The sequence below is a fragment of the Phodopus roborovskii genome, unplaced genomic scaffold, assembly GCF_943737965.1.
Source record: "Phodopus roborovskii unplaced genomic scaffold, PHOROB, whole genome shotgun sequence".
Taxonomy (NCBI): Eukaryota; Metazoa; Chordata; class Mammalia; order Rodentia; family Cricetidae; genus Phodopus; species Phodopus roborovskii.
Genome location: NW_026125052.1, coordinates 3,188,174 through 3,214,497, shown reverse-complemented (window position 1 = coordinate 3,214,497; position 26,324 = coordinate 3,188,174). Strand labels below are relative to the sequence as shown.

General features: G+C 42.1%; 1 protein-coding gene across 2 annotated transcripts; it reads right to left on the bottom strand.

Moving 5' to 3' along the window:
* Positions 1-9,291: 9,291 nt before the first annotated feature.
* Tubd1 (tubulin delta 1) lies at positions 9,292-26,279 on the bottom strand. Of its 2 annotated transcripts, XM_051187083.1 has the most exons (9): positions 26,027-26,279; positions 22,570-22,776; positions 22,128-22,275; positions 20,781-20,997; positions 18,694-18,925; positions 16,475-16,639; positions 12,924-13,064; positions 10,931-11,114; positions 9,294-9,611 (listed from the first exon to the last, which is right to left on the bottom strand). In XM_051187083.1, exons 2-9 carry the CDS (start codon positions 22,739-22,741, stop codon positions 9,503-9,505), a joined length of 1,368 nt encoding a protein of 455 aa, XP_051043040.1. In that variant the 5' UTR covers positions 22,742-22,776; positions 26,027-26,279; the 3' UTR covers positions 9,294-9,502. The 2 variants fall into 2 exon arrangements, with proteins under 2 accessions (XP_051043124.1, XP_051043040.1); XM_051187167.1 differs by lacking the exon at positions 12,924-13,064 and having other exon boundaries at positions 9,292-9,611.
* Between the last annotated feature and the right edge of the window lie 45 nt (positions 26,280-26,324).

Below are 26,324 nucleotides of genomic sequence, written 5' to 3'. Positions count from 1 at the left end.
CTGAACTTTGCTCATGAACTATCTGGAACCACTCAGTCCCACATATCTCATTGGAAATCTAATTTAAGCTGGGTGGTAGTGGCACACACCTTTGTTCCCAGCACTCAGGAGGCAGAGGCAGGTGGATCTCTGTGAGTTCAAGGCCAGCCTGGTCTACAGAGTGACTGCTAGGACAGCTAGAGATATACAGAGAAACCCTGTCTGGGAAAGATCAAAAAAAGAAAAAGAAAGTCTAATTTGAAAGCATTTGTTTAACTTTAAATTTTGAGAAACTGGTAAAGTTAATATTACTAGCCTAATATCCATAAAATTACAACAATTAGAATATTAATATTCTGGCCTGGAGAGATAGCTCAGTTGTTAAGAGCACTGGCTGCTCTTCCAGAGGATCTGGATTCAATTCCCAACATCTACATGACAGCCCACAACTGTTTGTAACTCCAGTTCTGGGGAATCCTACACCCTCACACAGAGATACATGCAGGCAAGCCACCAATGCACATTTAAAAAAAATTTTTTTAATCACTAAAAAAGAATGTTAAAAATATTAATATTTAATATTCTTTTATTCATGTCTTTTTTGTCTTGTAGCGTTGGAGGCAAACCCTGGACCTTGCACACACTAGCCAAGCGTTTGACCACTGAGCTACATTCCCATTACCATATTGTCTCAGAAGTCTGATATGTAATTCTGCATTCATAGTACCAACCACATGTGGTCAGTGGCCATATTTTTGGACAACATGGGTATAGTATCTTTGAATTTTCTGTGTACCACTTAAATACTTAAATTAAAATAGAACAAGAAAGCCAGAGAAACATCTATTACAATGACTTCACTGACAAAGCAGCATTACTTGCTAAGTGATACATCACTTGACTCTTTTAAATATTTTAAAATAATTTCTTGGTTTTTGTTTTGTAGATAAGGTCTTAATACAGAGCCCAGGCTTCCTCTTAATTCCCTTTGCTCCTGTACCTGCTCTCCCAAGGGACTCAACACTCAGGTTCTTTCTTCTTAAACTATTCTTATAACCTAGTCATAGGTTTTGCCATTAGGTTAAGACAGTAATTGAAAGGCCAGGCACACTTGTGATCCCAGCACTTGGGAAGCAGAGACAAGTAGATCTCAGTGATTTTGAGGCTAGCCTGAGCTACTTAGTAAGGCGCTGTCTTAAAAGCAAACAAAACAAAAGCCAATTCCTTTTGAAATGCTTATAAGCTGCATGTTGGGGTGTATCCTCACCCTCTCTCTCTCTCTCTCTCTCTCTCTCTCTCTCTCTCTCTCTCTCTTTTGTTTCCATAGCTTGAATTCCTGTTTTCTTTTACTCTGAACTGACAGTTTCCCAGAAACTGGAAACATTTGCACGGTTTATCTTAGCTCCCTTTGTATTGGTTCCTGCTTGTAGAAGTGGAGTTCAGTCTGCTACTCAGCTTGATCTCACATCTTCCAAGACATTGCAGGGTGTAGTAGCAGGAAATTATTAAATAAGAAATACAAGGGTTGGAACTTAGCTCAGTGGTAGAGCACTTGCCTAGTAAGAGCAAGGCCCTCAACTCCAGGGGAAGAAAAAAAAAAAAAATACAGACCCTGTTTTTTTAGTTCACATTTCTAAACTGCCCCCCACACACAATATTTTTGATTGATGAAGAATGAGACAGTGTCTTTTAAGTTAGTTACTCATCAAGAATGACAAGCCAGCTGATAAAACCATATTTGGTGAGAAGATGGCAGAAGGAGAAAGGGTGGGCTGCCAAAAGTGGACTCGGGAAGAGAGACATATGGAGCATGTTTTAAAACAAAATGTTGAACGAGCATTTGAGTGTGATAAACATGGTGGTCAGAAGAGGAATCGCTGGTATGCATGCTGCAAAGTCGCCCCAAGCCAGAAGAGATATTGCAACACTCAAAGCCAGGCCTACACTCCCCATTTGCTGTTCTGTTGGAACTACATTCTTTCACACACACACGCACACACACACACACACACAAAGTTGAATATATACACAATCAAAAGCGACAATTAGGAAGCCAATTAGGAAGCAAAGGAGACCCTGCATTGTGAGCTCTTCCATCTCCCTCAGTATGGATCCAGCATCTGTCACACGTCCGTGGAAGCCTACCAAGCACGGAAGACATCGCTGGATAAATGGATGAACTGGCTGAGCAAGCAGGACGTTCTAAGTGATGGTTCCAAGTACTGAAAAGAAAGACAAGCGTTTACGTGGAACTGCCACTGCTGGGGGTGGGGGTGGGGTGGGGGGAGGAGTCCAGAGCCAGGAGGGAAGGGAGTAGGAAGAGAGATGGGTTCTGCAGTTTACAGTAAAAGGCTCTGAGAAGAGGAGACGGGTGAAAAGGCCTGAAAGGAAGCGGTCTGTGCTCACACCAACACCCACTGCACATAGGGTGCCCCTTCACTCGGAGTCCATCGCGTTTCCGTGTAGTTCTCCTAACCTGAGCATCCTGAAGGCTCGGGATTACAGGTGTGGACCACCATGCTTGGCTACAAGATTACATGGCAGGAGTTCACTCCATCCGGGAAATCCTGCCTCTGTTTTCTTGCTGGTTGGTGCATCTGTGTTGCCACTCTAGATTCCAAAGCTTTGACTTCAGCGTCCTTATGGATCGTGTTTGTTTGGTTCTGTTTGGTTGAGACAGGGGCATCTCAACATATTGCCAGGGTTGGCCTCAGTCCTGGGCTGGACTGATCCTCCTGCCTCAGCTTCCCTCGAAGCACAGGCTATAAGTAAGCAAGTGCCTCCACGCCTGGCCTCTAGTGTTAATTTTTGTTAAAATGCAACTCTATTTAAAAAAAAAAAAAAAAGTCATTACAAATTCTTTTGAAAACACTATTTTCCATATAAATGTTTAAAACAAGCTTCATTTGATATCCACATACATCAAATAACAGAGTACTTAAAAGAAAAAAAATGTTCACACACATGGCTGGGTCCTGAATGCTTATAGGAATTTCCTTCTAATAGTCACCTGCTTTTGATTACATGGGTTTCAAATAAAATACCTTTACCCCGTTTGTGCCTCATCAATTCCTGTCTCAAATATCAGGTGATTTAAGCTTCTGACTTCTCTCATGCATTCCTTCCAGCAAGATCCCTGAGTCAGACCTCATCCCCACCCCCAGCTCATGCAACCTCAGGTCTTCACTAACACTGGTTTCCTCTGGGAAGTTAAGTCCCTGGATGTGTCCAGAGCTGAAGACTTTTGTCTTGTGGGAATCATCTAATTATTTCTCAAGTACATCTGAGTTAATAAATGCAGCCAGTGGGGTGTGCCTGCTAGCAGTGGGGTGTGCCTTCTAGCAGCTAAGCAGACCACTTTCTGCATCCCTTCGAAATAAGACATAGTCCAGTATTTTACACCATAGCAACAGTAGATAAGAAAAACAGCAAATAGGTAATTATTTCCATATGGAAAGAAAAGCAAGAAAGCAGCAAAGCAGGGAACTGTTGGTTTCCATGCAAAAATCAGTCGCTGCTGGTGGATCGGGCAGGAATAGCCGATGCACCTATTTTGTACCCATTTTAGATTTGTTAATACACTGTGTGTGGTGTATTTCATTGAAACACAGTGTTTCCTTCAAACGTGTGTGTGTGGTTCTTCAGAGTGAAACCAACATCCCCCTGTACTAGTTTTATCTAGTACTGTATTGCCTTTGTGATAATTTTCTCAAATTAAAAAAAACATATGGGTGAGTGATATTTTTACTGCAGGGCTGACAAAAATGGCTCACCTGGTAAAGTTATGGAACCGGCTGACTAAAATCAGTGTCTGCTCTAACATTCTAAAGTCCACAACCCAATCTGTATAAATTCATTCATTCCCAGAGAGTTGAAGAAAATTACCACATTTACCTATTTACAAAAAAAAAAACCAAAAAACAAAAAACAAACAAACAAAAAAAAAAACTGTGGCTGCCAAGTCTTTAATTCCAGCACTCAGAAGACGGAAGCATTTGGATCTCTGTGAGTTCAAGGCTAGCCAGGGCTGTACAGTGAGACCCTGTCTCAGAATAATTATTTAATATGTGTAGGTATATGCACATCCATGGCATGAATGTCATCAGAAAAATAAGTTCTCCTGTCATGTAGATCCAGGGATGGATCTCAGTTGTCAGGTTTGGCAGCAAGTGTCTTCACGGGCTGAGCCATCTCTCCAAGCCCTGGCTTTGGTTTGGAGACAAGGTCTTGCTGTGTGTATAGCCTTGTCTGGCCTGGAATTTGGTATGTGCTCAAGCTGTCATTAACTCCTGAGCCTCTTGCCTCCATCTCCCAAGTGTTGGAATTACAATTTTTGGCAACAGTGTCTAAACTTTTTTTGCCCAGGCTCATCTTGAACTCCTGATTGAGCAGCTCCTCCTGCCCCAGTCCCCTAAGTGCTGGAAGTACAGGACACACAGCTACACCTACACCTGACCCAAGGTTTGGTTCGGTTTTGTTTGTTTGTTTTGTTTTTTAATATCTGTGTAAAGTTGCTCCTTGTATTCAGAATCGATGGCCATACATTTGACAACATCTCCCTCTTGTGGTTCAAAGCATTCATTTTCACAGAATTGGACTTCTCAGACCCAAGCATGGTGGCTGATACTTAACACTTGGGAAGCTGAAGCCAAGGCTGGAGAATCATAGCAAGTCCCAGACCATCCTGGGCTCAAAAATAAACAAAACCCATGCTGAGGCTGGAGAGATGGCTGGAGGGTTAAGAGAAATAGTTACTGCATTTGCAGAAAACCTGGGTTTAGTCTCCAGCTCCACAGGATATAACATCTCCTTCTGGCCTCCATGGGTACCTTCATACATGTGCACCCCCCCCACACACACACACACAAATCTTTTCTTAAAAGCCCACATGCATCCTCAAAAGTATTTTTCAGCTTTCATTTGACTGTGAAAGTTTAGATCATATTTAGTGAATCTTTTTTTAAATAAAGAGGGAAGATTTAGAATCACAGAGACAAAACATTTTCTTTCCTTGGATTCGTTTTGTTTTGTTTTGTTTGAGAGAGGGTTTCTCTGTGTAGTCCTGGCTGTCCTGGAACTCGCTCTGTAGACCAGGCTGGCCCGGAACTCACAGAGATCCACCTGTGTCTGCCTCCTGAGTGGCGGGATTAAAGGTGTGCACCCCATAGCTGGCCCTTCCCTTGGGTTCATACAGTTATGTGGCTGGCAATTGTTTGTGGAGTTCTTTTAAAGCAGACTCAAGGTGCACACAGCTTCCTCTGGAGGGTGAAGCAGAGGGTTCTCCTGAGCTCAACAGAACGCGAACCTGTCCTAATGAAATGATGTTCTGCCAAAACCCTGTCTCAGGGGCAAAAAAAGAAAAGAAAAGAAAAAAGAACTTATGTTCTTTATAAAACATTGCTTTTTTTTCTTACAAATGAATCATCAAATACATGTCTGTAGCAGACTTTCTTTTGAGCCACCAACCAGCTCCCAAGTCGTGACACAGAGACTTATTAGTTATAAATGCTCAGCCTTATCTTAAGCTTGTCCCACTAGCTCTTATAACTTAATGTAACCTTCTTTTCATCTATGTTTTGCCTCAGGGCTTTTTACCTTTCTTTTATTCTGTATGCCTTACTTTTCTGTTTTCTCCCTATTGGACTGGCTGACAGCTGCCTAGATGACTAGTCCTGTGGGCCATCTCCCTCATCCTCTCTCTTTTCTTTTTTCTAGATTCTTCCTCCTACTTATTCTCTCTGCCTACATATTGGCCAGACAGCTTTTTATTAGACCTATCAGGTTCCTTAGGCAGGCAAGGTAAAACAACAACACATCTTTACATAATTAAACAAATGCAGCATAAACAAATGTAACACACCTTTACATAGTTAAAGTAATATTCCACAACACATGTTTTCCCTGAAAATACAATACACTCCACTTGAAGTGTTTTCTTCATATCTGTGGACAGAGTGCATAAACAGAATTATCATTCTATTTTTCCCAATTATGTAAGCATGATAGGAGATGTAATTCTGTGAATATGTTTCTCTTATTGGTTAATGAATAAAGCACTGTTGGCCAATAGGAATGCAAGATAGGCAGAAATAGAAGACTAGGAGGAGAGAGGAAGAAGTAGGGAAGAGATTCAACATGGGGGACAGAGAGAGCAGAACGCCGGGCCCTCTCTCCGGTAAGATAAGATCACATGGAAATATTTAGATTAATAGAAATGGGTTAATATTTAAGACAGAGCTAGCCAATAAGTAATGCTAGTAACAGGCCATATATAATACATCATCTGTGTGTGTTATTTGGGGCTGGTGTGGCTGTGGGACCAGGCAGGCAGGAAAACTGCTCATAACAAAATGGAGTCCAATGTGGACTGAAGAACTTTCACTTAAAATTGACAAAAGCTTAAAAAGGATTTTAGAAACACAAGAACAGAGACAAGCAAGGCTTCTTGGTAGCAGCATTTTTCTCTGTTGGACTCTGTTTTGCTAGAGAGAAACAGAGACTTGCCCGGCTCCTTTAAGGGAGATTTCCTGACTCAGCATAAGCAGCAAAAAACACATGGCTTTTAAAGAGCTCTGCTAACAACTTACTGGTGTGTAGGAGAGCTGGCAATGGCGGTGACCACATCTCCAAGCCGGCAACATGCTGCTGGGTGCAGTGTAGACCAAGGCAGTGAGCACAGCTCTCAGTTTTGGCAGTAAAAGTACCCGCAGCCATCTTTGATAGACCATGGCTAATACAACTGTGGCTTTCATTTTAGCAATGTTGTTGTTTACCATGTAAAAGACTCGTGGCCAAAAAAAAAAAAAAAAGATAAATATTTACAGTAAAGACAGATTCAGATAAAGAAAAACCTCTAAAGTTTTACAGTGTGTTTAAAAATTTATGTAGGCTTGGGAGAGAAAAAGAAACAGGATAAAATGGTTTAAAAAAGAATAATAAAAAGAGAGTAACTGAGTGTGGTGGCACACACCTTTAATTCCAGCACTCGGGAGACAGGCAAGCAGATCTCTGTGATTTCAAAGTAAACCTGGTATATAGAATTAAATGCAGGACAGATAAAAGTTACACAGAGAAGCCCTGCCTCAAAAAAATGAAAAAATAGAAGTAGAAGAAATAGAGTAATAAAAAAGCCATGTAAAGATGGAGAGCACAAAGAGTCTGGATACTATATGCTGTTCTGATATCTTTGTATTGTTTGATTGCTGAGGAAATAACTGTTAAAACAAATGCTGCTGGATTAATTCAATATATATGTATTTTTAAAAATGCTCTGACTCCAAAATTTAAATCTAAGGACAGGTTACTGGGGAGAAGAATTTCTATTTTTGTTTCCACTGAAAATAAAAAGCTATGGATACCTTCTAGACTAACATGGTTTGATCAAGCAAGAACCCCAGAAACAGTGTCCCCGGTGATCCAACATTCAAAAGAGCTGGAACAAGGCAGCCATGCAGACTACAACCAAGATTTCTGGGTCTTCTTAGGATCCCCATGATAGCACCCCCTACCAGCAGGAAGTAGTTTGGAAAGAACAACGCCCAAATTCCCAAATATTGTTTATAAATGTTTTCATTTGTATGGGGTTGGTTATAAATGATTAATGACAACAACCAGTCTTTTTAAAGGTAAGAAGGGGATTATGGTATAGAAATGTATACTTTGTTTTGGAATGGATTTTCATTTATTGATACAAATTTAAGGTCAATTTTGTGATATGTATATTTCTCCTCTTGTTTAGGTATTACATTTATATAGCTCATTTAAAAATGTAATGTATAATTTAGTACAGATTATAGATAGTTATCTATAATAGCCAAAACTTATAGTTAGGTGAATTAGGTTTTCTAGATATATACATATTTGAGATAGATAAATATTCTTCAAACCTTTCAAAGACCTACAGAATATGGCATTTAAAATGGTTTAGGGTTTTTCTTAACAGTGAGGCACAACTGCTCCTGGCAACACCACCTGCATCAGAAAGGAAGATGGGCATCGAAGAAACTCGTGGAGTTTACTTCCAATATGGCAAGACTAGCCATTTGGACAGGATACTGCTCTTGTCTGGACTGTTTGACTTTATGCTGTATAAATTGGACATGCAGGACCCACAGAAAAGTGACTGCTGATTCAAGATTGATATTGCGTAGGGTTCTTGCTTCATGGAAGAGTCTGCCAGACATTGTACAGGACACAGAGAAAAATGATTGACAAACTGCCAATACAGGTGGACAGTTTAAAGTTTCCTGCTTTGCTGAGGAGACTGCCAGACACACTATGGCCTATAGGCTGAAGATGGAACATTACAGAAGAACTTTGGGTGACTGAACAGGCAGTGAGTTCTCTCTGTCATTTCTAGAGTTTATGTATTATCCTTCTGTAGTCTTTGATGGAGTTGAAGACAGATAGTTATGGTTATAGTTTTCCTTAGTTAGGATTAAAGATAAGTTACATGTAGGACTTTAGATTCACAAAGATAGGATAGATGATGGAATATTTCTTTAAATCTTACTAAATGTTTATGGACTAAATATTGTTAACTGTGGTTTTTATTTGATAAGTATTTTGTTATATATATTTAGTATGCTAAGGTTAAAACCCTTCTTTTTATTTTAGACAGAAAAGAGTAGATGATGGGAGATGTCATTCTGTAAATATATTTCTCTTATTGGTTAATGAATAAAGCACTGTTGGCCAATAGGAAAGCAAGATTGGCAGGACTAGGAGACAAGGAGGAGAGAGGAAGAAGTAGGGAGGAGTTTCAAGATGTAGGAGTAACAGGGTAGAATACCATGCTCTCTCTCTGGTAAGATAAGACCGTGTGGAAATACTTAGATTAATAGAAATGGGTTAATATTTAAGACAGAGCTAGCTAATAAGAAATGCTAGTAACAGGTCAACAGCATTTTATCTAATACAGCGTCTCTGTATATTATTTGGGGCTGGCGTGGCTCTGGGACCAGGTCGGCAGGAAAACATACTCTTACATAAGTATTTTATCACTGAAGAAAATACATGAGGTTCTGTGTTGGCTTCAATAAGACCAAATGGATACTCTACTACAGATACTATATTCCAAATTGGAATCAACACAGTCATTACTATAAATTACTTGTTGAAAAAATCTATCCCAAAGAAAGAAAATTAGGAAAAAGAATTTAAACAATTCCTCCAAATGAGACATTTATAAATAGTCATATTTAAAATACTTGAAAGACATGATTTGGGGAAAAGCAGTTTTCTTTTGGCAACAGGAAAAAAGACTCAGCAACCGTTTACCAAATTCAGCATTCTATTTTATTACTTTAACAGACTAAACTTTATAGCAGGAATTTGTATTTATCTGTTCTGACACAGGGTCTCATGCATCGGATCTCTTGATGTAGCCAAGGATGACCTTGATTTCCTGATTCTCTTGTTTCTACTCACAAGATGCTGGGATCTCACGTAACCTCCACTGTGCATGGCTCAATTTTGAAAATATTTTAGTCTGAAAGTCCTGTGCAGTATTTTTCCTCTTAGTTTAGGGTCCGAGGCTACCGTAACTGGCAACAACTTGTTCTAGCAATGTAAAACTGTCCAAAAAGTCTTCTTCCTCCATTCCAAATTTTGTGTACTGATGAATGTAGGCTCTGAGAAAAAGCAGAAACAGTCAAATCAACAAATCCAGGCAAAGGAGAAGCTTAAACAATAAATAGAACTTTCCTGGCTTGTGAGCATTCAAAGCTCACAGAAGCTCTTAGGGACCTTACTCAAAATCGTTAATTAACATTAGGAAACTTCCAGCTTCTCGTCACAGTCCCTGTGCCTTTACTGTCCAAGAGGGTGCAGGGGAAGGCGCCACATCTGACTCTGCAGTCCTGGCAAATGGGCTCAATACACTAACAGGAGGTAATTGCCTCTACATCTACTATAAAAAGAAGATCCACTTAAGGTTTGACATTAGAAATTAATCTAGGGTTCTGCCTTGGTGTTTTCTCAGACTCTTCCCACCCAAATGTTCTGGGTCAGAAGAAACCCAGCTCCCAGAAGAATACTGAGTACAGACACAAGATAAACTGATGTCATAGCAACAGTAAGAGAGCTTGGACCAAAAGAGGACTTGGAATCCAGGTGAGGAGGAGACAAGACTGTGGACCAGCCTGGGCAGGGTGATTGGGCCTGGGGAATCCTAACCCTGTTCAGTCATCTGGGGAATTGTATTCTGTCTGTGGGAAGAGGCCAAGAACCCACTAAGGCTTCCCTTGAATACATTGCTATTACTGAGGAGGACCATAGTCCTCTCCACTCCCCAGGACTTTTTCTGGTCTCTTACCAGTGCTTGGGACAGAACACAGGTCCTCACACATGCTGGGCAAGTGCTCTTCTCCCAAGCAACATCCATCTCTAGTCCCAGGGATCTTTTTTTTAAAAGAAACTATCTTATTATGAAATTTTGAATCTTGCCTAGAAACTATTCATTTGGTAAACAACAAGTCCTATATATTAATAGTAATATAGGAGCCGAGCTGCAGAGATAGCTTAGTGGTTAAGAGCACTGGGTGTTCTTCTAGAAGACCCAAGTTCTATTCCCAGTGCCTACACAAAGACTCACAACCATCTGTAACTCTAGTCCCAGGTGGTCCAACACTTTCTTCTGGACTCCAAGAGCTCTAGGCATGCTGATGGTACACAGACATACACATAGGCAAAATACCCATACACATATAATAAAAGTAACAGCACAGAACAATTACTGAGCACTTTGCTAGCCAAATGGTGTAGTAGGCATTTTGCACTATACTACCTCATTGGATCCTTGCTGCCAGGATGAGGGACAACCTGTAAGTCATATGCCCAAGGCCTCACAGCTACATGGTGGCACACAAGCTAGCTCCACAGCACACCTCATGCCTTATCTCAGCATTGTCTGGCTGAGGTGAGCAAGTCTGGAGACCTCTCTTTTACTTACTTGGATGCAAACATATTCCATGCCTTGCCCACGATCATGTCAAGTGGCTTTACTAAGAGCTGGCTATTGCTGACCAGTGCTGCAGACTTCTCATACTTGTCAAAGGCTCTCTGGGTTTTCCACATGCTAAAAGCATGAACAGGCTCCAACCAGGAAGTGTAGAGAGCTGGGTCTTTAAATCCCTCTAGAATTAGAGCACCATACACATGAGCAAAGTCCTTTCTACACATGTGAGGATGTGCTGCCAAGCCTGATAACCTGAGTTCAATTCCTGGGACCCACATGTCCGAAGGAGAGACACTCCTGCAAGTAGTCTCTGACCTCCATGTGTGCCATGGCACACGCATGCATGCTATGTCAAGCACATAAGTATACAAACACATACACACAGATGTTTAAAAAGAAGAAAACAGCTCTTAATTCTGAAGGAAGGATAGAAAGACAAGGAAAATTAAGGGGAGAGAAGGCAAAGAGTCCTCACTCTAGATTCCAGTTGAAGTCTCTGGGCTGGAAGGATAGTCCAGTGCTTAAGATGAGAGCACTGGCTGCTCTTCCAACACCCACAAAGGCGTTAACAACTGCCTGTAACTCCAGTCCCAGGGGCTCTGAACCCTCTTCTGGCATCTCTGGGCACCATGCATGCATGTGACACATAGAAATACATGCAAGCAAAACATACACATAAAAAATTAAGAATCATAGTACAATTTACAAAGTTTGCTGTGAAGATTGTCTGCAAAGATCTATCTCCAATATGAATGTTAAACTAGCAATGAAGCACGCTTGGGGCCTAAGTGCCTCTGTCTGTCCTTAGGCGTGTTTCTCAGATGTGAACCTCATAAACCAGACTATAAACACTGTTTACAGTAAAAGCATGTCTTAACTCCATGGGCTTGGATTTGTCATGGGCTCAATCTAAGGAGACCCCTAGGTAAAGTGGATCCTTGGTTCTGTGGAAGAAAAGAATTTCAGAACGAGCCAGCAGGAAGCAGAGTGGCTTTGCTTAAGTACAGGGATTAGCAGAATGATGTCCTCAGGAGAGTAAGAGGATGGTGCAGGCAGAGCCCTACAGGGCGGACAGAGAACCATGAAATTGTTTCTTACCTCCACACACATTCAGGATATATGCACCCCAACACAGACAGACAGACAGACGCATGCACAAATACACACTCTCTTCCTAAGGTGACAGGATGTGGCTCAGTCTGCATGAGTACCTGAGTTCCATCCCAGAGACCAAGTCAAGGAAGTTGGGTGTGGTAGGTGTGATCCCATCACTGGGCAGTGTAGTCCTTGGGGTTCACTGGTACATATAATCCTAGCACTTGGAAAGTAGAGGCAGCAGAATCAGGAGTTCAAAGCCAGCCATAGCTTCATAGCAAGTTTGGGGACTACAGGAATGACACACTTTTAATCTCAGCACTGAGGAGGCAGAGGCAGGTGGATCTCTGTGAGTTCAAGGCCAGCCTGGTTTACACAGTGAGTTCCAGGACAGGCTCCAAATCTACACAGAGAAACCCTGTCTCAAAAACTCAAAATAAATAAATAAATGAAAATAAAAAAGGCAATTAAATGCCTAGCTAAAATTTTTGAAGTTTGCATTTAGTTTGTATGGAGGTTGGAGGACATCTCTGTGGGGTCAATTACCTTATCCATCTTTACAAGAGTTCCAAATTCAGGTTTGTCTGGCTTATGAGGTAAGTGCCTCTTCCCACTGCACCATCCCAGAAGTTGGGTTTTTTTTTGTTTTTTTTTTTTTTTTTTTTTTTGGTGGGGGTTTCGAGACAGGGTTTCTCTGTGGCTTTGGAGCCTGTCCTAGAACTACTCTTGTAGACCAGGCTGGTCTCAAACTCACAGACATCTGCCTGCCTCTGCCTCCCGAGTGCTGGGACTAAAGGCGTGCACCATCACCGCCTGGCCCATGGAAGTTGTTTTTAAAACACCCACATGTTCCAAAATACATGCCTCAACTTTTACCTGCATTTATGCTTACCCACATCTGCAGTCTGCACGTCTTTCCCACGGAGAATGACCAAGTTAGCAATAGAAGTGTTAAAATGAAGATCCTTGTGGACAGACATTTTGCCAAGAGGTGGAAGGCCTGAGAAAGGAGGCCGCACCTGCCAGTCGATACCTAGCACAAAAGAGAAGCTAGAGAGTTTATAAGTGGCTTTGAACAACATGAGAAAAATGTAGACGTTTAGGATGGGTGTGGCAGCAGGTGCCTAAAATCCCAGCACTTGGGAGGTAATGCAGGAGAACTGGCAGTCAGGAGTTTAAGGCCCTTGGGTAATCCACCCCACATTGAGGTCTATGTCTGGTTGCTTGTTTGTTTTGAGGCAGTTTCACACTCTGTAGCCTAGAGCTCACAATGTATCCCAGGCTGGTCTGGAACTTCTGCTTTGTTCTCTGAAGTGCCAAGGTTGTGGGGGTTATAGACATTAGCCACCATGTTCATTCTTTTTTGATGGAGTCTAATTGTGTAGCCCTAGGGTAGCCTCGAACTCACAGTCCTCCTGCCTCATGCTGAAATTACAAGCATGCACAATCCTGTTTAGCTTTGAAGCTAGGTATTCAACGACACTGTGACCTCACTCTGTCTCTGTCTGTACAGCTCTGTTGTGTCTCTCTGCCTCCCTCCCCACTTTCTCCCCAGGGTCTACTATTAAATGGCCCCGGCTATCCTAGAATTTGCTATGTAGACCAGGCTGGCCTCAGACTCACAGAGATCTGCCTGCCTCTGCCTCCCGAGTGCTGGGACGAAAGGCGTGCGCCGCCACATCTGGCAGTTTTACTCTCTCTTCCTTCAATCTTTCATCTGCCTGTCGGTCTGCTGCTGGGATAAAAATGGGGCCAATCTTTATACAGATCGATCTGATAGCATGAACAGTTACATAACTAGATCCCTCACCTCAGTTTGTGCCACAAATATCTTTACCCAAATCCTTAGTCATATATTCAAAAATGGGAAACATTCAGGGCTGGCTATGTAGCTCAATGGTTGTACACTAGCCTAGTATATGTAAACTCTAAATTCAATCTCTGCACTTCAAAAATATTTTAAAAATATTTATTTATTTATTGTTTTTTGAGACAGGGTTTCTTTGTATTGTTTTGGAGACTGTCCTGGAACTCATTCTGTAGACCAGGCTGGCCTTGAACTCACAGGGATCTGCTTGCTTCTACCTCCTTAGTGTTGAGACTAAAGGTGTGCACTACCAATGCCCAGCTATTTATTCTTATTTTATGTATATTTATTCTATGTACATTGTTTCTGTTTTTGGTTTTTTGCCTGCATGTATGTCTATGTAAGATCTTGGAGTTACAGACAGTTGCCATGTGGGTACTGGGAATTGAACCTAGGTCCTCTGGAAGAGCAGTCAGAGCTCTCAACTGCTGAGCCATCTCTCCAGCTCCCCACCCAAAATTTTGTATGCTTAAACTCTATTTATAACAAACTGAGAAAACAAAACAACAACAACAAAATAAACATAGACACCCTAGAGTTCCATTTTGGAAAATGACTAAGCAAACTGCACATTATTGACCCAAGAGAGCTTGGTGTAGGGTGCCTCACCCTCCCTTGAAAAATACTGTGCTTCATGAGATATTAGCAGGTATTGCTAGAACAAGCCAAAACAGGGAGGGATATCTACCTGTCATTATTTCACATTTTTCTATAAAACTTGCTACTAACTTCCAGTGATTTATAGTTAACACAAGGGGCCACACAAACACTGCTGTACTGCCTCTCTTCCTCTCCCATTAAGATAAAGGATATCTTAACAGGAAGAAAAGCAACAGATGTAAAGACAGCATCACTGTACTGACTAGCAACCAGGAAAATTGCAACTCTGCTCTATTGTTGCAGAAGTCCTGGGAACAAGACAGACATTTCTAAGAGCAGAGGGAGCAGGGGGGGGTTTCTGCTCTGAAAAAGCTAAGCCATTGAGGCCAGCTTCAGTGACTCTGTGCACAACCACAGTGAGGATCTTCTGGGAAACTGAGCCGCTGTGTGGAAGCTCTACTTATTCCCCAACTCTGAGAAGACCGGTGCTGGACAGCGATTTGAACCCAAGGCCTTGTGGCTGCTTCATTAAGTGCTCCAGCACCAACCTACAGCCTGAGCCCTCTGAGCCTGAGCCTCCTCTGGGCTCCTCTTGTGAGGCCTCTCATCAACACAGCAGACATACTACAGGGGCAGGGAAGTTTTTCGTGTGATGTATGTAGTATGTAGTGTATGTCGGTGTATGCACAGGTGCACATTTGAGGGAAGGCCAGAGAGGGGACATCTGGTGCCCCCTCCGCCACTCTCAGCCTATTCCCCCAGGCAGGAGAAAGACCCAGCAGTTCTGCGGTCTCTGGGTCTCTGCTCCTCTCAGAGCTGGGGTTAGAGACAGGAGTAGGAGAGCCAGCTCATTACATGGAGTCTAAACTCAGCTCTCGTGACTCTGTATAGCAAGCACTTTAATCACGGAGAATAGCACCAGCCTGATTTTGTTTGTTTGTTTTGGCTTGAGACAGAGATCTGCCAAGCCCTTTTAAAGGGTGTTTCCCTTCTCTTTAAACAGGAGCTTTGTGAAGTATATACAATGTTATCTGAATTTCTTGGTGTATTAAGCAGTTTACTAGCTTGTGGCGATATTACTTGTCAGTGTTACCCCTTGTCAAGGAACCACTCTTTCAAGTTTTGTCTCTAAGACCATAGTTAAAGTGAAGATATGCCGGGCGGTGGTGGTGCATGCCTTTAATCCCAGGATGGCCTTGAATTCACAGAGAACCACCTGCTTCTTCATACAGAGTGCTGGGACTAAAGGTATGAACTACCACCATCCAATTATTACTTAATTTTTAAAAACATTTTAATTAATTTACTTCCTTGCTTGCTTGTGTGTGTATGTGTGCGTACATGCGTGTTAGTGCATGTACATGTGCTCATGTGTGTCATAGTGCATGTGTGGAGGTCTGAGAATAACTTGTATGAGTTGGTTCTTTCTTTCCACCATGCAGGTTCCAGGAATTAAATTCAGGTTATCAGCTTGGACACAAACACCTTTACCCACAGAGCTATCTCACTGGTACATGGTTTTTTTTTCTTTTGAGGCAAGGTCTAATATACCCTAGGCTGACCTGAAACTTGCTATGGAGTTGAGTTGGGCCTTGAATTCCTGATCTTCCTGATTTTTGTGGGGCTGAGGACTGAACATGGGGTCTTACTTAACATGTTAGGCAAGCCCTCTTTCAAATGAGCTATAGCCCCTGCCCCTAACTACTTGGTCTTTAAAGCTACATTCATATATTACTTTGATTAAAATAAAATAAAGGTTTGAAATATTTAAGGACACTTGCCTTAAATATCCTTTTGAAATGAAACTGTAAAGCCATCAAGAAGCCCTCTGTAATGTCCAGCGAGCCTCTGAAGGAGGCTCCTTGACTAGAAGAAGGGGCCTTTATTTCAACCAGCCTGAGCCAGTTTATATTCAGGGCTCCCCGACAGGCGCCTTCCCTGTATGTGGGTTGTCTATTTTTAAAATATCCTGTTACCTTCTTCCATTTTTGCACCGGAAATAAGCATCTGTCTTAAATGCTTAAGGAGGCCAGGCCAGGTGAACGTGCTGTATGCCAGAGAGTTCTCAGACATCTGTGGAATGTTACGGACACCCAGCATTTTAAATTCAGGGTGGGGAACTAAATGCTCCATTAAGTCTCCTGTAAGGGGAAAAAAAAACCCAAAATGAAATGTGAACTAAATTTACTTCATCCACAATTGTGCATTACTTTTACACAACTGTAACTTGATATTCTGAGTCAAATATGTTTTCTACATCTCCAGAACTGCTTAAATAATAAAATAGTGAATTTTCAGACAGTGTCTGATACAGACTACATTTCTTCTTCTTCTTGTTCTTCTTCTTATTATTATTATTATTATCGACACAGGGTCTCATTATGTAGTCCTGACTGATCTGGAACTCTCTGTAGACCAGGCTGGTCTTGAACTCACAGAGATCCATCTGCCTCTGTTTCTGGAGTGCTGGGATAGGATCTTTGCTTCATTTTAACATGGCTGAAAAAGCATATTTATGATGGGTATGGTCTCATACCTGTGATCCCAGCATTTAGGAAGCAGGGGCAGGAGGACTGTCCACGAGTTCCAGTCTAGTCCAACAGCTTACATTGTAAGGCTGGCTAAAAAAGAAACAGATGTCCAGGCATATTGTGTACACCCTTAATTCCAGCACTCGAGAGGCAAGTGCGCTCTGTGAAGTCGCCTCACTGGGCCTCTCTGCCAGCTCTCTGACTACCTCAGCCTAGCAATCCTTAGACCTGATTGAGACCCTTATCCACTAACGTCCTCCCTTCTCAGACACTCTGTCTTCCTCTTCCTGGCAAACTCCCAGTCTTGGGCCAGCCCTATTCTCCACTTTTCCTATATAGCACTAGAGGACATGACACACATGGCAGCCTGCAGTCTCTCTGAATTGCCTTTCTCCACATCCTCATCTTCCTGCTCCCCCCACTTCCTTCATTACTACAAAGTAGCAAGGGAGCTTTATCCAAACAAAACAATAGGATAGGTCAGAGAACTCTATCAGCAGGGGCAGCAAACACGCTTCTGAGTTTCCTTTTCTTTCTTTCTTTTTTTTTCCTCTTCTGAGTTTTCAATCCTTAAACATAATGCCAATTCACATTACATCACAAACCCACATCCATTATTATTATTAGTATTATTATTATTATTATTATTTTTTTTTTGGTTTTTCCAGACAGGGTTTCTCTGTAGCTTTGGAACCTGTCCTGGTACTCACTCTGTAGACCAGACTGGCCTTGAACTCACAGACATCTTCCTGCCTCTGCCTCCCAACTTTTTTTTTTTTTTAAGATTTACTTATTTTATATCCTATATATGGATATTTTGCCTGCATGTATGTATGTGCACTATGTGCGTGCCTAGTGCCCCTAGGGGTTAGAAGGGGCCAGATCTTCATGATCTGGAGTTATGGATGGTTGTGAACCACTAGAGGTGCTGGGAACAGAACCTGGGTCCCTTGCAAGAACAACAAGTGCTCTTAACCACTAAGCCACCTCTCCAGCCCAACCCTATTATCTCTGTGACTCTCGGATCTACATACCTTTTATCTGTTGCGGGTAGCTCAGTGCTATACCACTTGCTCTGTGTGTATAATACCTTAGCCTCTATCCCCAGCTGTACAAAACATGCGCATCATCACCCAATGACTATTTTATCAAGTGCTCACTATTTGCCTTGCACTGTTTTAGGTCCTGGGGGCACAGTGGCTCCACAAATGGTATAGTTAGTGGGGAGCATCTAGCTCAGTGGTCCTCAACCTTCCTGGTGCTGAGACTCGTTAATACAGTTCCTCATGTTGTGGTGACCCCCAAATATAAAGTTATTTGTGTTGCTACATTATAACCATATTTTTGCTATCGTTATGAATGGTAATGTAAATATCTGTGTTTTCTGATGGTCTTAGGTGATCCCTGTAAAAAGGTCATTCGACCTCCAAAGTGATCTTGACCCACAGGTTGAGAACCACTGATTAGAAACTCACGTTGCATAGTTTTGAGAAATTTAGTTACTTCTTGAGATCTGCAGTGACAGTTCAGAGACGAAGGTGGGTCTAAGGCAGATTTGGGATATATCTTGGCTGCATCTCCAGGTAAAGGGGAGGAGACAATGAAAATAGCTTCGGGGCTTTCAGAGCATAAGTATTTACTACAAATAATAGAGGGCTCAGTACCTAGTGGGTCCCTGCGGTAGTGGAACGAGACATCCTCGGAGTATGTAGGCTGGAACACACTCCCCAGCTGATGGGCAAGAACTTGATTTAAATCTCTGAAGGAGATCTGTTTGATGTTCATCCGTTTGGCACAGATCTTGTGGACAGCATCATTTTCATGAATGAGAAGGGCATCTGAAGACCGGTACAAGTGAGAGAGAGTCAAGATGGAGTTGTAGTTCTGCACGATAACCTGGAGAGAAAAGGGTCAAAGATGAGAAAGAAGAGGCGAGTGGTGAAGAGTGGAGATTCCAGCTGTGAGTGGTGGCACACACCTTAGGACCCAGCACTTGGGAGGCAGAGGAAGGTAGATCTCTGAGTTTGAGAACAGCCCAGCCTACACACTGAGTTTCAGGACAGCCAGGCTACACAGTCTCAAAACAAAAATGGAAACAAATACAGTAAGTCACTGCTACAACATTTCTTTTCTGAATAATTTCCTACGTTTGATTTTTCTATTAGGAAACTGGTAAACATAAAACTTTCTTTCTGCCAGGCAGTGGCGGTGCATGCTTTTAATCCCAGCACTCCAGAGCAGAGGCAGAGGCAGATGATCTCTGTGAGTTTGAGGCTAGCTTGGTCTACAGAGCTAGTTCCTGGACAGAAAACCAAAACAAACAAACAAACAACAAAACACACACACAAAGAAAACTGAAAAACAAGCAAAAAATTCTTCTCAGTAGAAAGTAAGATTGTTTGAAGCCTAGTCACAAAACCATGGACCCAACATGAGGTCAAGGTCCCTCTCTGCAGAACCTGAAAGACCAACCCAAAACAGGCTCTGAGAGATGTGCGATCATCTTTGAAATTCCTTGTTGTTATTTTTTTTTTCTTGGTGGGGCAGGGATTCAAGACAAACTTTCTCTGTTTAGTTCTTGCTGTCCTGGAACTTACTTTGTAGATCAGGCTAGCCTCACACTCAGAGATCTGCCTGCTTCTGCCTCCCCAGTGCTGGGATTAAAGGCACTCATCATTACTGCCCTTGTTATTCTTATTGCCTCCTGGTACTGGGGACAGAACCCAGGACTTTAAAAATCTGAGCCCATGCTCTAATGAGACACATTCCTGGCCATCATCTTTGAAAGTTTTTTTTTTTTTTTTTTTCTTTGAGACAAGGACTCTGTTATGTAGTCATGGCTGTCCTGGAGCTTTATATGTAGGCCAGACTAGCCTTAAACTCACAGAGATCCATCTGTCTCGTCCTCCTGAGAACTGTGATTAAAGGTGTGCGCCATCATGACTGGCTTAATTTTTTTTAAAAAGACACCTCAGCTATATATGGTAGCACTTGGCTGTTGCTGGATTGGGTGGATGGGTCTTGAGTTGGAGTTCAGTCTGGACTGCATAGCAAAACTGTCTCAAAAAATCATAACATATATACTTCATGTATTTGGAAAAATGTAACCAAAATTAAATGAATTATTAATATAAATATCACACTCAATCCTGAACTCAACATTCCCAAAAAAGTGAGATTCATTATTTATTCCTGTTCACTTTAATAATGAAGAATATAGGGACTGGAGAGTGGTCAAAAGCACTGGATTCTCCTCCAGAGGACCAAGATTTGATTCTCAGCATGCACATGGCAGCTCACAGCATCTGACATCACATGATGCATAGACATACATTCAGGCAAACAGTTATATACATAAAATAAAAAATATAATTAAAAAAGAAAGAAACCATACTATGATCTAATTATTCTACTATTGATTATTTACCAAAGAGAAATGGCATGTGGCCATACCAGACTCCTACTTGTGCCTGAATTGATTTTAAAAAAGAAAAAAGAATATTCAACATAAAACTTGATTAGGGACTGTGAGAGATGGCTCAGTGGTTAAGAGCACTGGCTGGCCTTCCAAAGGGCCTGGGTTTGGTTCCCAGCACCTACATCATGGCTCACAACCTTATGACTCCAGTACCAGAAATCTTATGCTGTCTTCCAGCTTCCTTGAAAACTAGACATGCATGCGTATATATACATACAAACAAGCAAGGCACTCATAAAATACATACATAACTTTTAATTAACATGTTCATACCTCACCAGTTCCATAAGGCCATATAATCTGATTCATTTTCAATGAACTGGAGTACTGATCTTGTAACTTCTGTGTAATGAAGGCTCCCAGCCCGGATCCTGTTCCCCCAGCCATACTCATTATGATGAAAAATCCACTTAAAGAGTCACATTTTTCCACCTCCTTTTGGATTAAGTTCATTATAGATTCTTCATGCTTTGGTCCATGCACAGAGTAACTATGCCATGGCAGAAGAAACAAACATGGCACCTGTCAGTTTAACCAGAGGGATGTGGTACAAAGGGGAAGGACATTTAGGAGACAGAGTTCTATTTCAAAGTTATGGGAGTGGCTCATGTAAGTATAGGTACAACACTTAATAGAGACAGTTAAACAGTTAAATATATTTAACAGGTAAATAGTATGGCTAGAAAAATAAATTTACAGGATCTAGGAATACACACACACACATTCATATATACATATATTCATATTGCAGGCTTGCATCACCAGGCCTGACACACTCTAAATTGTAATTTTTTATTTCATATTTACGGAAGGGCATGCACGTGCCATGGCACGTGTGAACATCAGGAGTCAGGTCTCTCCTTACACCATGTGGGTTCTGGGAACTGATCTGAGTTCATCAGGTTTGGCTCTACCCTGAACCACCTCCCTGACCCAAATTCTTAATTTTATTTTAGTCTTTTTTGAGGCAAGATCTGACTAGGTAGCCTTGGATGGCCTGTGTGGTGGTTTGAATAAGAATGGCCACCACAGGCTCATAGATTGGAATGATTGATCATCAGAGAGTGGTGCTGGCTGCTTGAGTAGGATTAGGAGGTGTGGCCTTGTTGGAGGAAGTGTGTCTTTAGGTGGGCTTTGGGATTTCAAAAGCCCAAGCAAGGCCCTATGTCTCTATCTTCCTGATACCTGTGGATGGAGATGTAGAATTCTCAGCTACTTCTCCAACACCATATATCTACCTGCTTGCTCTCATGCTCCCTACCATGATAATAGAGAACTAAACCTCTGAAACGGTAAGCAAGCCCAATTAAATGCTTTCTTTTATCAGAGTTGCTCTGGTCAGGGTGTCTCTTCACAGCAACAAAACACTGAGTATGATAGCCTGGAACTCACTATGTAGATCTCACTGGCTTGAATTCAGAGTTCTGCCTGCCTCTACCTCCTCAGTGCTGGAATGAAAGACCTGTGCCACCACACCAGACTCCAAATTCTAAACTTTAACACAACACTTTCAAGATTTTGAGATTTTGAGCTCGTTGTTTCAAATATACAATTATAACAGTATGAGTACTTAACCACATAGCTTTAAATCCACTGAAAGTCAAGAGGAATTGTTCTTACCCATATGCCCAGTTGTTCCCAGACCCTTGTTTCTGACAAAAGCATGAGTGCTGACCGTATTTCCACCGGCCAGACTGGCCAGCTTTTGACAGCGTTTGATTGATAACTTTAGGTTCCATGTCAACAAGAACAGCCCGGGCAACTGGAACTAGATTAGGGGAAAGAAAAACAAATCATATATTTTATGTCAGTTCCACGTAGCATAAATTTCTAAGTCCCTGAGCCATATTGCCAGCCCTAGATTCAGTCCTTTAAGTTTTTGTTTTAATTCATGGGCTGGGGGTAGCGTACTTGCATAGCCTACTGAGGTCTTGGGTTCAAATCCCAGCATGGGGTGGGGAAAGAAAAGTAAATGACCTTCCTAGTGAGATGGAAGCAACAGGCTTAGATACTTTGAAGATGCTCACATGAGAGGAAGGAGAGGATTGTTGACCACACCTACCTCCATTTTCTTCCTCTCTGAAAAATCTTTCTTTGCAAGATGCTTGATATGCCTCATTTTCTCTCTTAGAGCAGAGTCCCTGGGAACAGTGTGAGTCTCTAAATAAAGCATCAAAAACTTCAAAGCCAATCTGGTTGCCACACTGCCCAAGTTGCACCGTTACTATGGACATGCTAAGCCACAAGCTAGGCTTAGGGAATGGATAACCTGTTTAAAAAAAAAAAAGACACAAACATGAGAAACCACCACATTACTAACAAGAGCAAACAATTTGCCATGTGTTCATTATATAGACATAAGGGGCTGGAGAGACGGCTCAATGGTTAAAGCACTTGTTCCTCTTGCACAAGACCCAGCTTTGGGTCTCAGCACCTACACTACTCCCTGTAATTCCAGTCCTAGGGGATGATTCTCTTATTGGTTAATGAATAAAGCACTGTTGGCCATTAGGAAAGCAAGATAGGTGGGACTAGGGACTAGGAGGAGAGAGGAAGTAGTAGAGTCAAGATGGAGGACAGAGAGAGAACGCCAGCCCCTCTCTCTGGTATGATAAGACCACGTAGAAATACTTAGATTAATAGAAATGGGTTAATATTTAAGACAGAGCTAGCCAATAAGAAACTACTAACTGGCCTTTAATATAATGTCTTGTGTGTTATTTGGGGCAGGCATGACTGGGGGACCAGGCTGGCGGGAAACTACTCATAACAGGGCATGGTGGCACACATCTTTAATCCCAGCACTTGGGAGGCAGAGGCAGGTAAATCTCTGAGTTCGAGGCCAGCCTGGTCAACAGAGTGAGTTCTAGGATAGCCAGGACTACACAGAAAAACCATGTCTCAAAAACCCAAAAAAACAAAAACCTTAAAAAAATATATGTGTACACTAATGAAAAGTAACTTTTTATCTGGGCATGGAGGCATGTATATTTGCATTTCGGAGGCAGAGGCATGTGAGTCCAGGCCTGCTCATGAGATTGTCTAAAGTGTGTGTGTGTGTGTGTGTGTGTGTGTGTGTGTGTGCATATATATATTTGAGACGACAGGGTCTCATGACAGAGCCCTGGCTGGCCTTGCTTTGAATTTACAGAGATCAGCTTGTTTCTGTCTCTGGAGTGCTGGGATTAAGGGCCTGCAGCACCAAGCTGGGCAATCTATGATTCTTTACTTTGCTGTCAAAGAATATTTCAGGACCAGCCATAGCAAGCAGCACTGAAGTTTTTAAAGAAGTGGATTTTAGTGGATTTAAGCAAGGGTGCTGATGGACAGAGAGGCACTTAAGAAAAGGATAGTGCATCGCCAGGGTGGGGTGTGGACATCTCAAGAAAGAATCACATTGAAGAGTCTGTGCCTCAACCACTTACATTATGTGATTTTTTTTGTCTTCTTATTTATTTATTGAGACAGGGCCTCACTGACCACTTATATTAATGTGATTTTTGTCTTATTTATTCATCTATCTATCTATCTATCTATCTATCTATCATCTATCTATCGAGACAGGGCCTCACTGTCCTGATCTGGAACTCACTCTGTAGACCAGGCTGGCATCAAAGTCACAGAGATCCTCCTGCCTCTGCCTCTTGAGTGCTGGGATCAAAGGCATGAGCCACCACTGCACCACCACCCATTTTATGATAAATGGGTGTTTATTGGGAAACAATTACACAGAAAAATACAAAGAACCGTGGGAGCATTTCTCTGCCCTTCCTACAGCATTAGCTGACCCACCAGAAGGTGTGAATTTATTCTTAATGTGCATGTATGTCTGTCTGCTTCATGGATACTGGGAACTGAATCTGGATCCTCTGCAAGAATAGCAAATTCTCTTAACTACTGAGGTATCCCTTCAGAATGGCCAGGTTTGAGCCTAGGTCTCTCTTTTGTTGTTTGCAGCAGGGTATCTGGCTAGTTGATCTGTGAGTCCAGGGTTCTCTATCTCCACTCCCCAATTTTGCATAGGAATGGCAGGATTACAGATGTGTGCTACTGCTCTGGTTGAAAATGGGATGTGAAGATTCAAACTCAGATCCCCACACTTGCACAGCAAGTGCTTCACCACCTGAGCCATCTCCCCAGTCGCCTGTGCTGGAATCTTGACTTTCAGTGGTGAGACCTCAACTAGACTTTGGGGTAAAGTGTGCTCTTCTTGACCTTCCCATCTTCCTAAATTCTCCCTGTCTCTCTATCCTGCCTCCATCTAAGAAGCTAATCATGTAAAGACATTCTCTTGCTCTATATAATTTGGGGGAATTTAGGGCTTACTGTACTCAAATTCATTCACGCACAGTTCAATAGTTCCCAAAAAAAGATTTGTACTCACATTTTCCCCAAGTATATTTTCAAAAGAAACCAAAACAACCAACAAAAATGTTGGTTGAGGGGGTTATAACCATGAGGACTAGAGCTCAGATCCAGCACATACACAATAAGCCAGGTGTCCTATGCAGGTCTGTAGTTCCAGATCCCAGTCAGTGTGGACAGAAGGATCCCTAGTGATGGCTTCCAGCTTGGCTGAGAAATGAAACCCAGGTTCAGCAAGAGAATGGGGGTGGGGGAGAGAGGGAGGAAGGGAGGGAGAGAGAGAGACCCTGTCTCAAAGGGATATGTGAAGAGTGATTGATAAAGGGAATAAAGTGATAACCAAGGGGATGCTGTCTTCTCCTGTGCATCTGCATAAGTGCTCACATCCACACACATGTGCAAGTACACTCACACACATAAATAAATTATCTAATTGATATAATGTTGACTGAAGGAATTCCTTCTTTGTTTGTTTTTGTTTTTTGAGACAGGGTTTCTCTGTAGCTTCGGAGTCTGTCTTGGAACTCACTCTTTAGACCAGGCTGGCCTCAGACTCACAGAGATCTGCCTGCCTCTGCCTTCTGAATACTGGGATTAAAGGCGTGTGCCACCACCACCCAGCTGATTGAAGGCATTCTTTGTATTCATTTCACACCATATGGACACCAGAAGTTAGCTTAATAACACACTATTCTCCCAACTTTAATTTTCTGTCTTTCAAGAAAATGACTGATTCTTTTTTCACTAAGCAGCATCTGGCCTCGTAAATACAATTAAGATAAAAAAGGAATGTTTTACGTTTAGTTTCAGCATTAAAACAAGTTGGAGTAGGAGATTTTTTTCCCCCTCGGACCTCCACAAAGCAGGGATTATAGGCGTGGACCACTATGCCGGCTAAAAAGAGAGTCCTTTTCATAAATGCTTCACATCAAGTCTATGTAGCCCTGGAAATGAGAAGAAGCTAGCGAAACCAGACTGTCAACTTAACGTCTAAACCTGCATTGTAGGTAATACTATTCTCATTTTACAGATAAGAAAATTGAGTTACCGAAGGGTTATGAAACTTCCCAAAGCCACTGAATTAGCAAATAAGAAAACCAAGACTCTCTCTTGGCTGTTCTGCCCTATCGGCTCCCCATTAGCCCCACACTCACTGACAGCTCTCCGACCCGCAGTTTCAGTTCGGTTCAAACTTCAGACCAGCCAGCCCTCTTACTATGCGCATGCTCACTTTCAATACTTTTTAAAAAAAACTACCGAGAACCAATGAATGCGCATGCTCCTTATACGGAGCACGCTGATGAAGTTTTTTCTTTTCCCTTTCCTCCTCTTCTATTTAGAAAGGTTAATCACGCATGTTCAAATTTAATTTATCAACTTCAGATATGGTACGCATGCTCGGTGTCCAGCCAAACGCCTTATAGAGTGACGCGCATGCTCTACTTTCCAGGC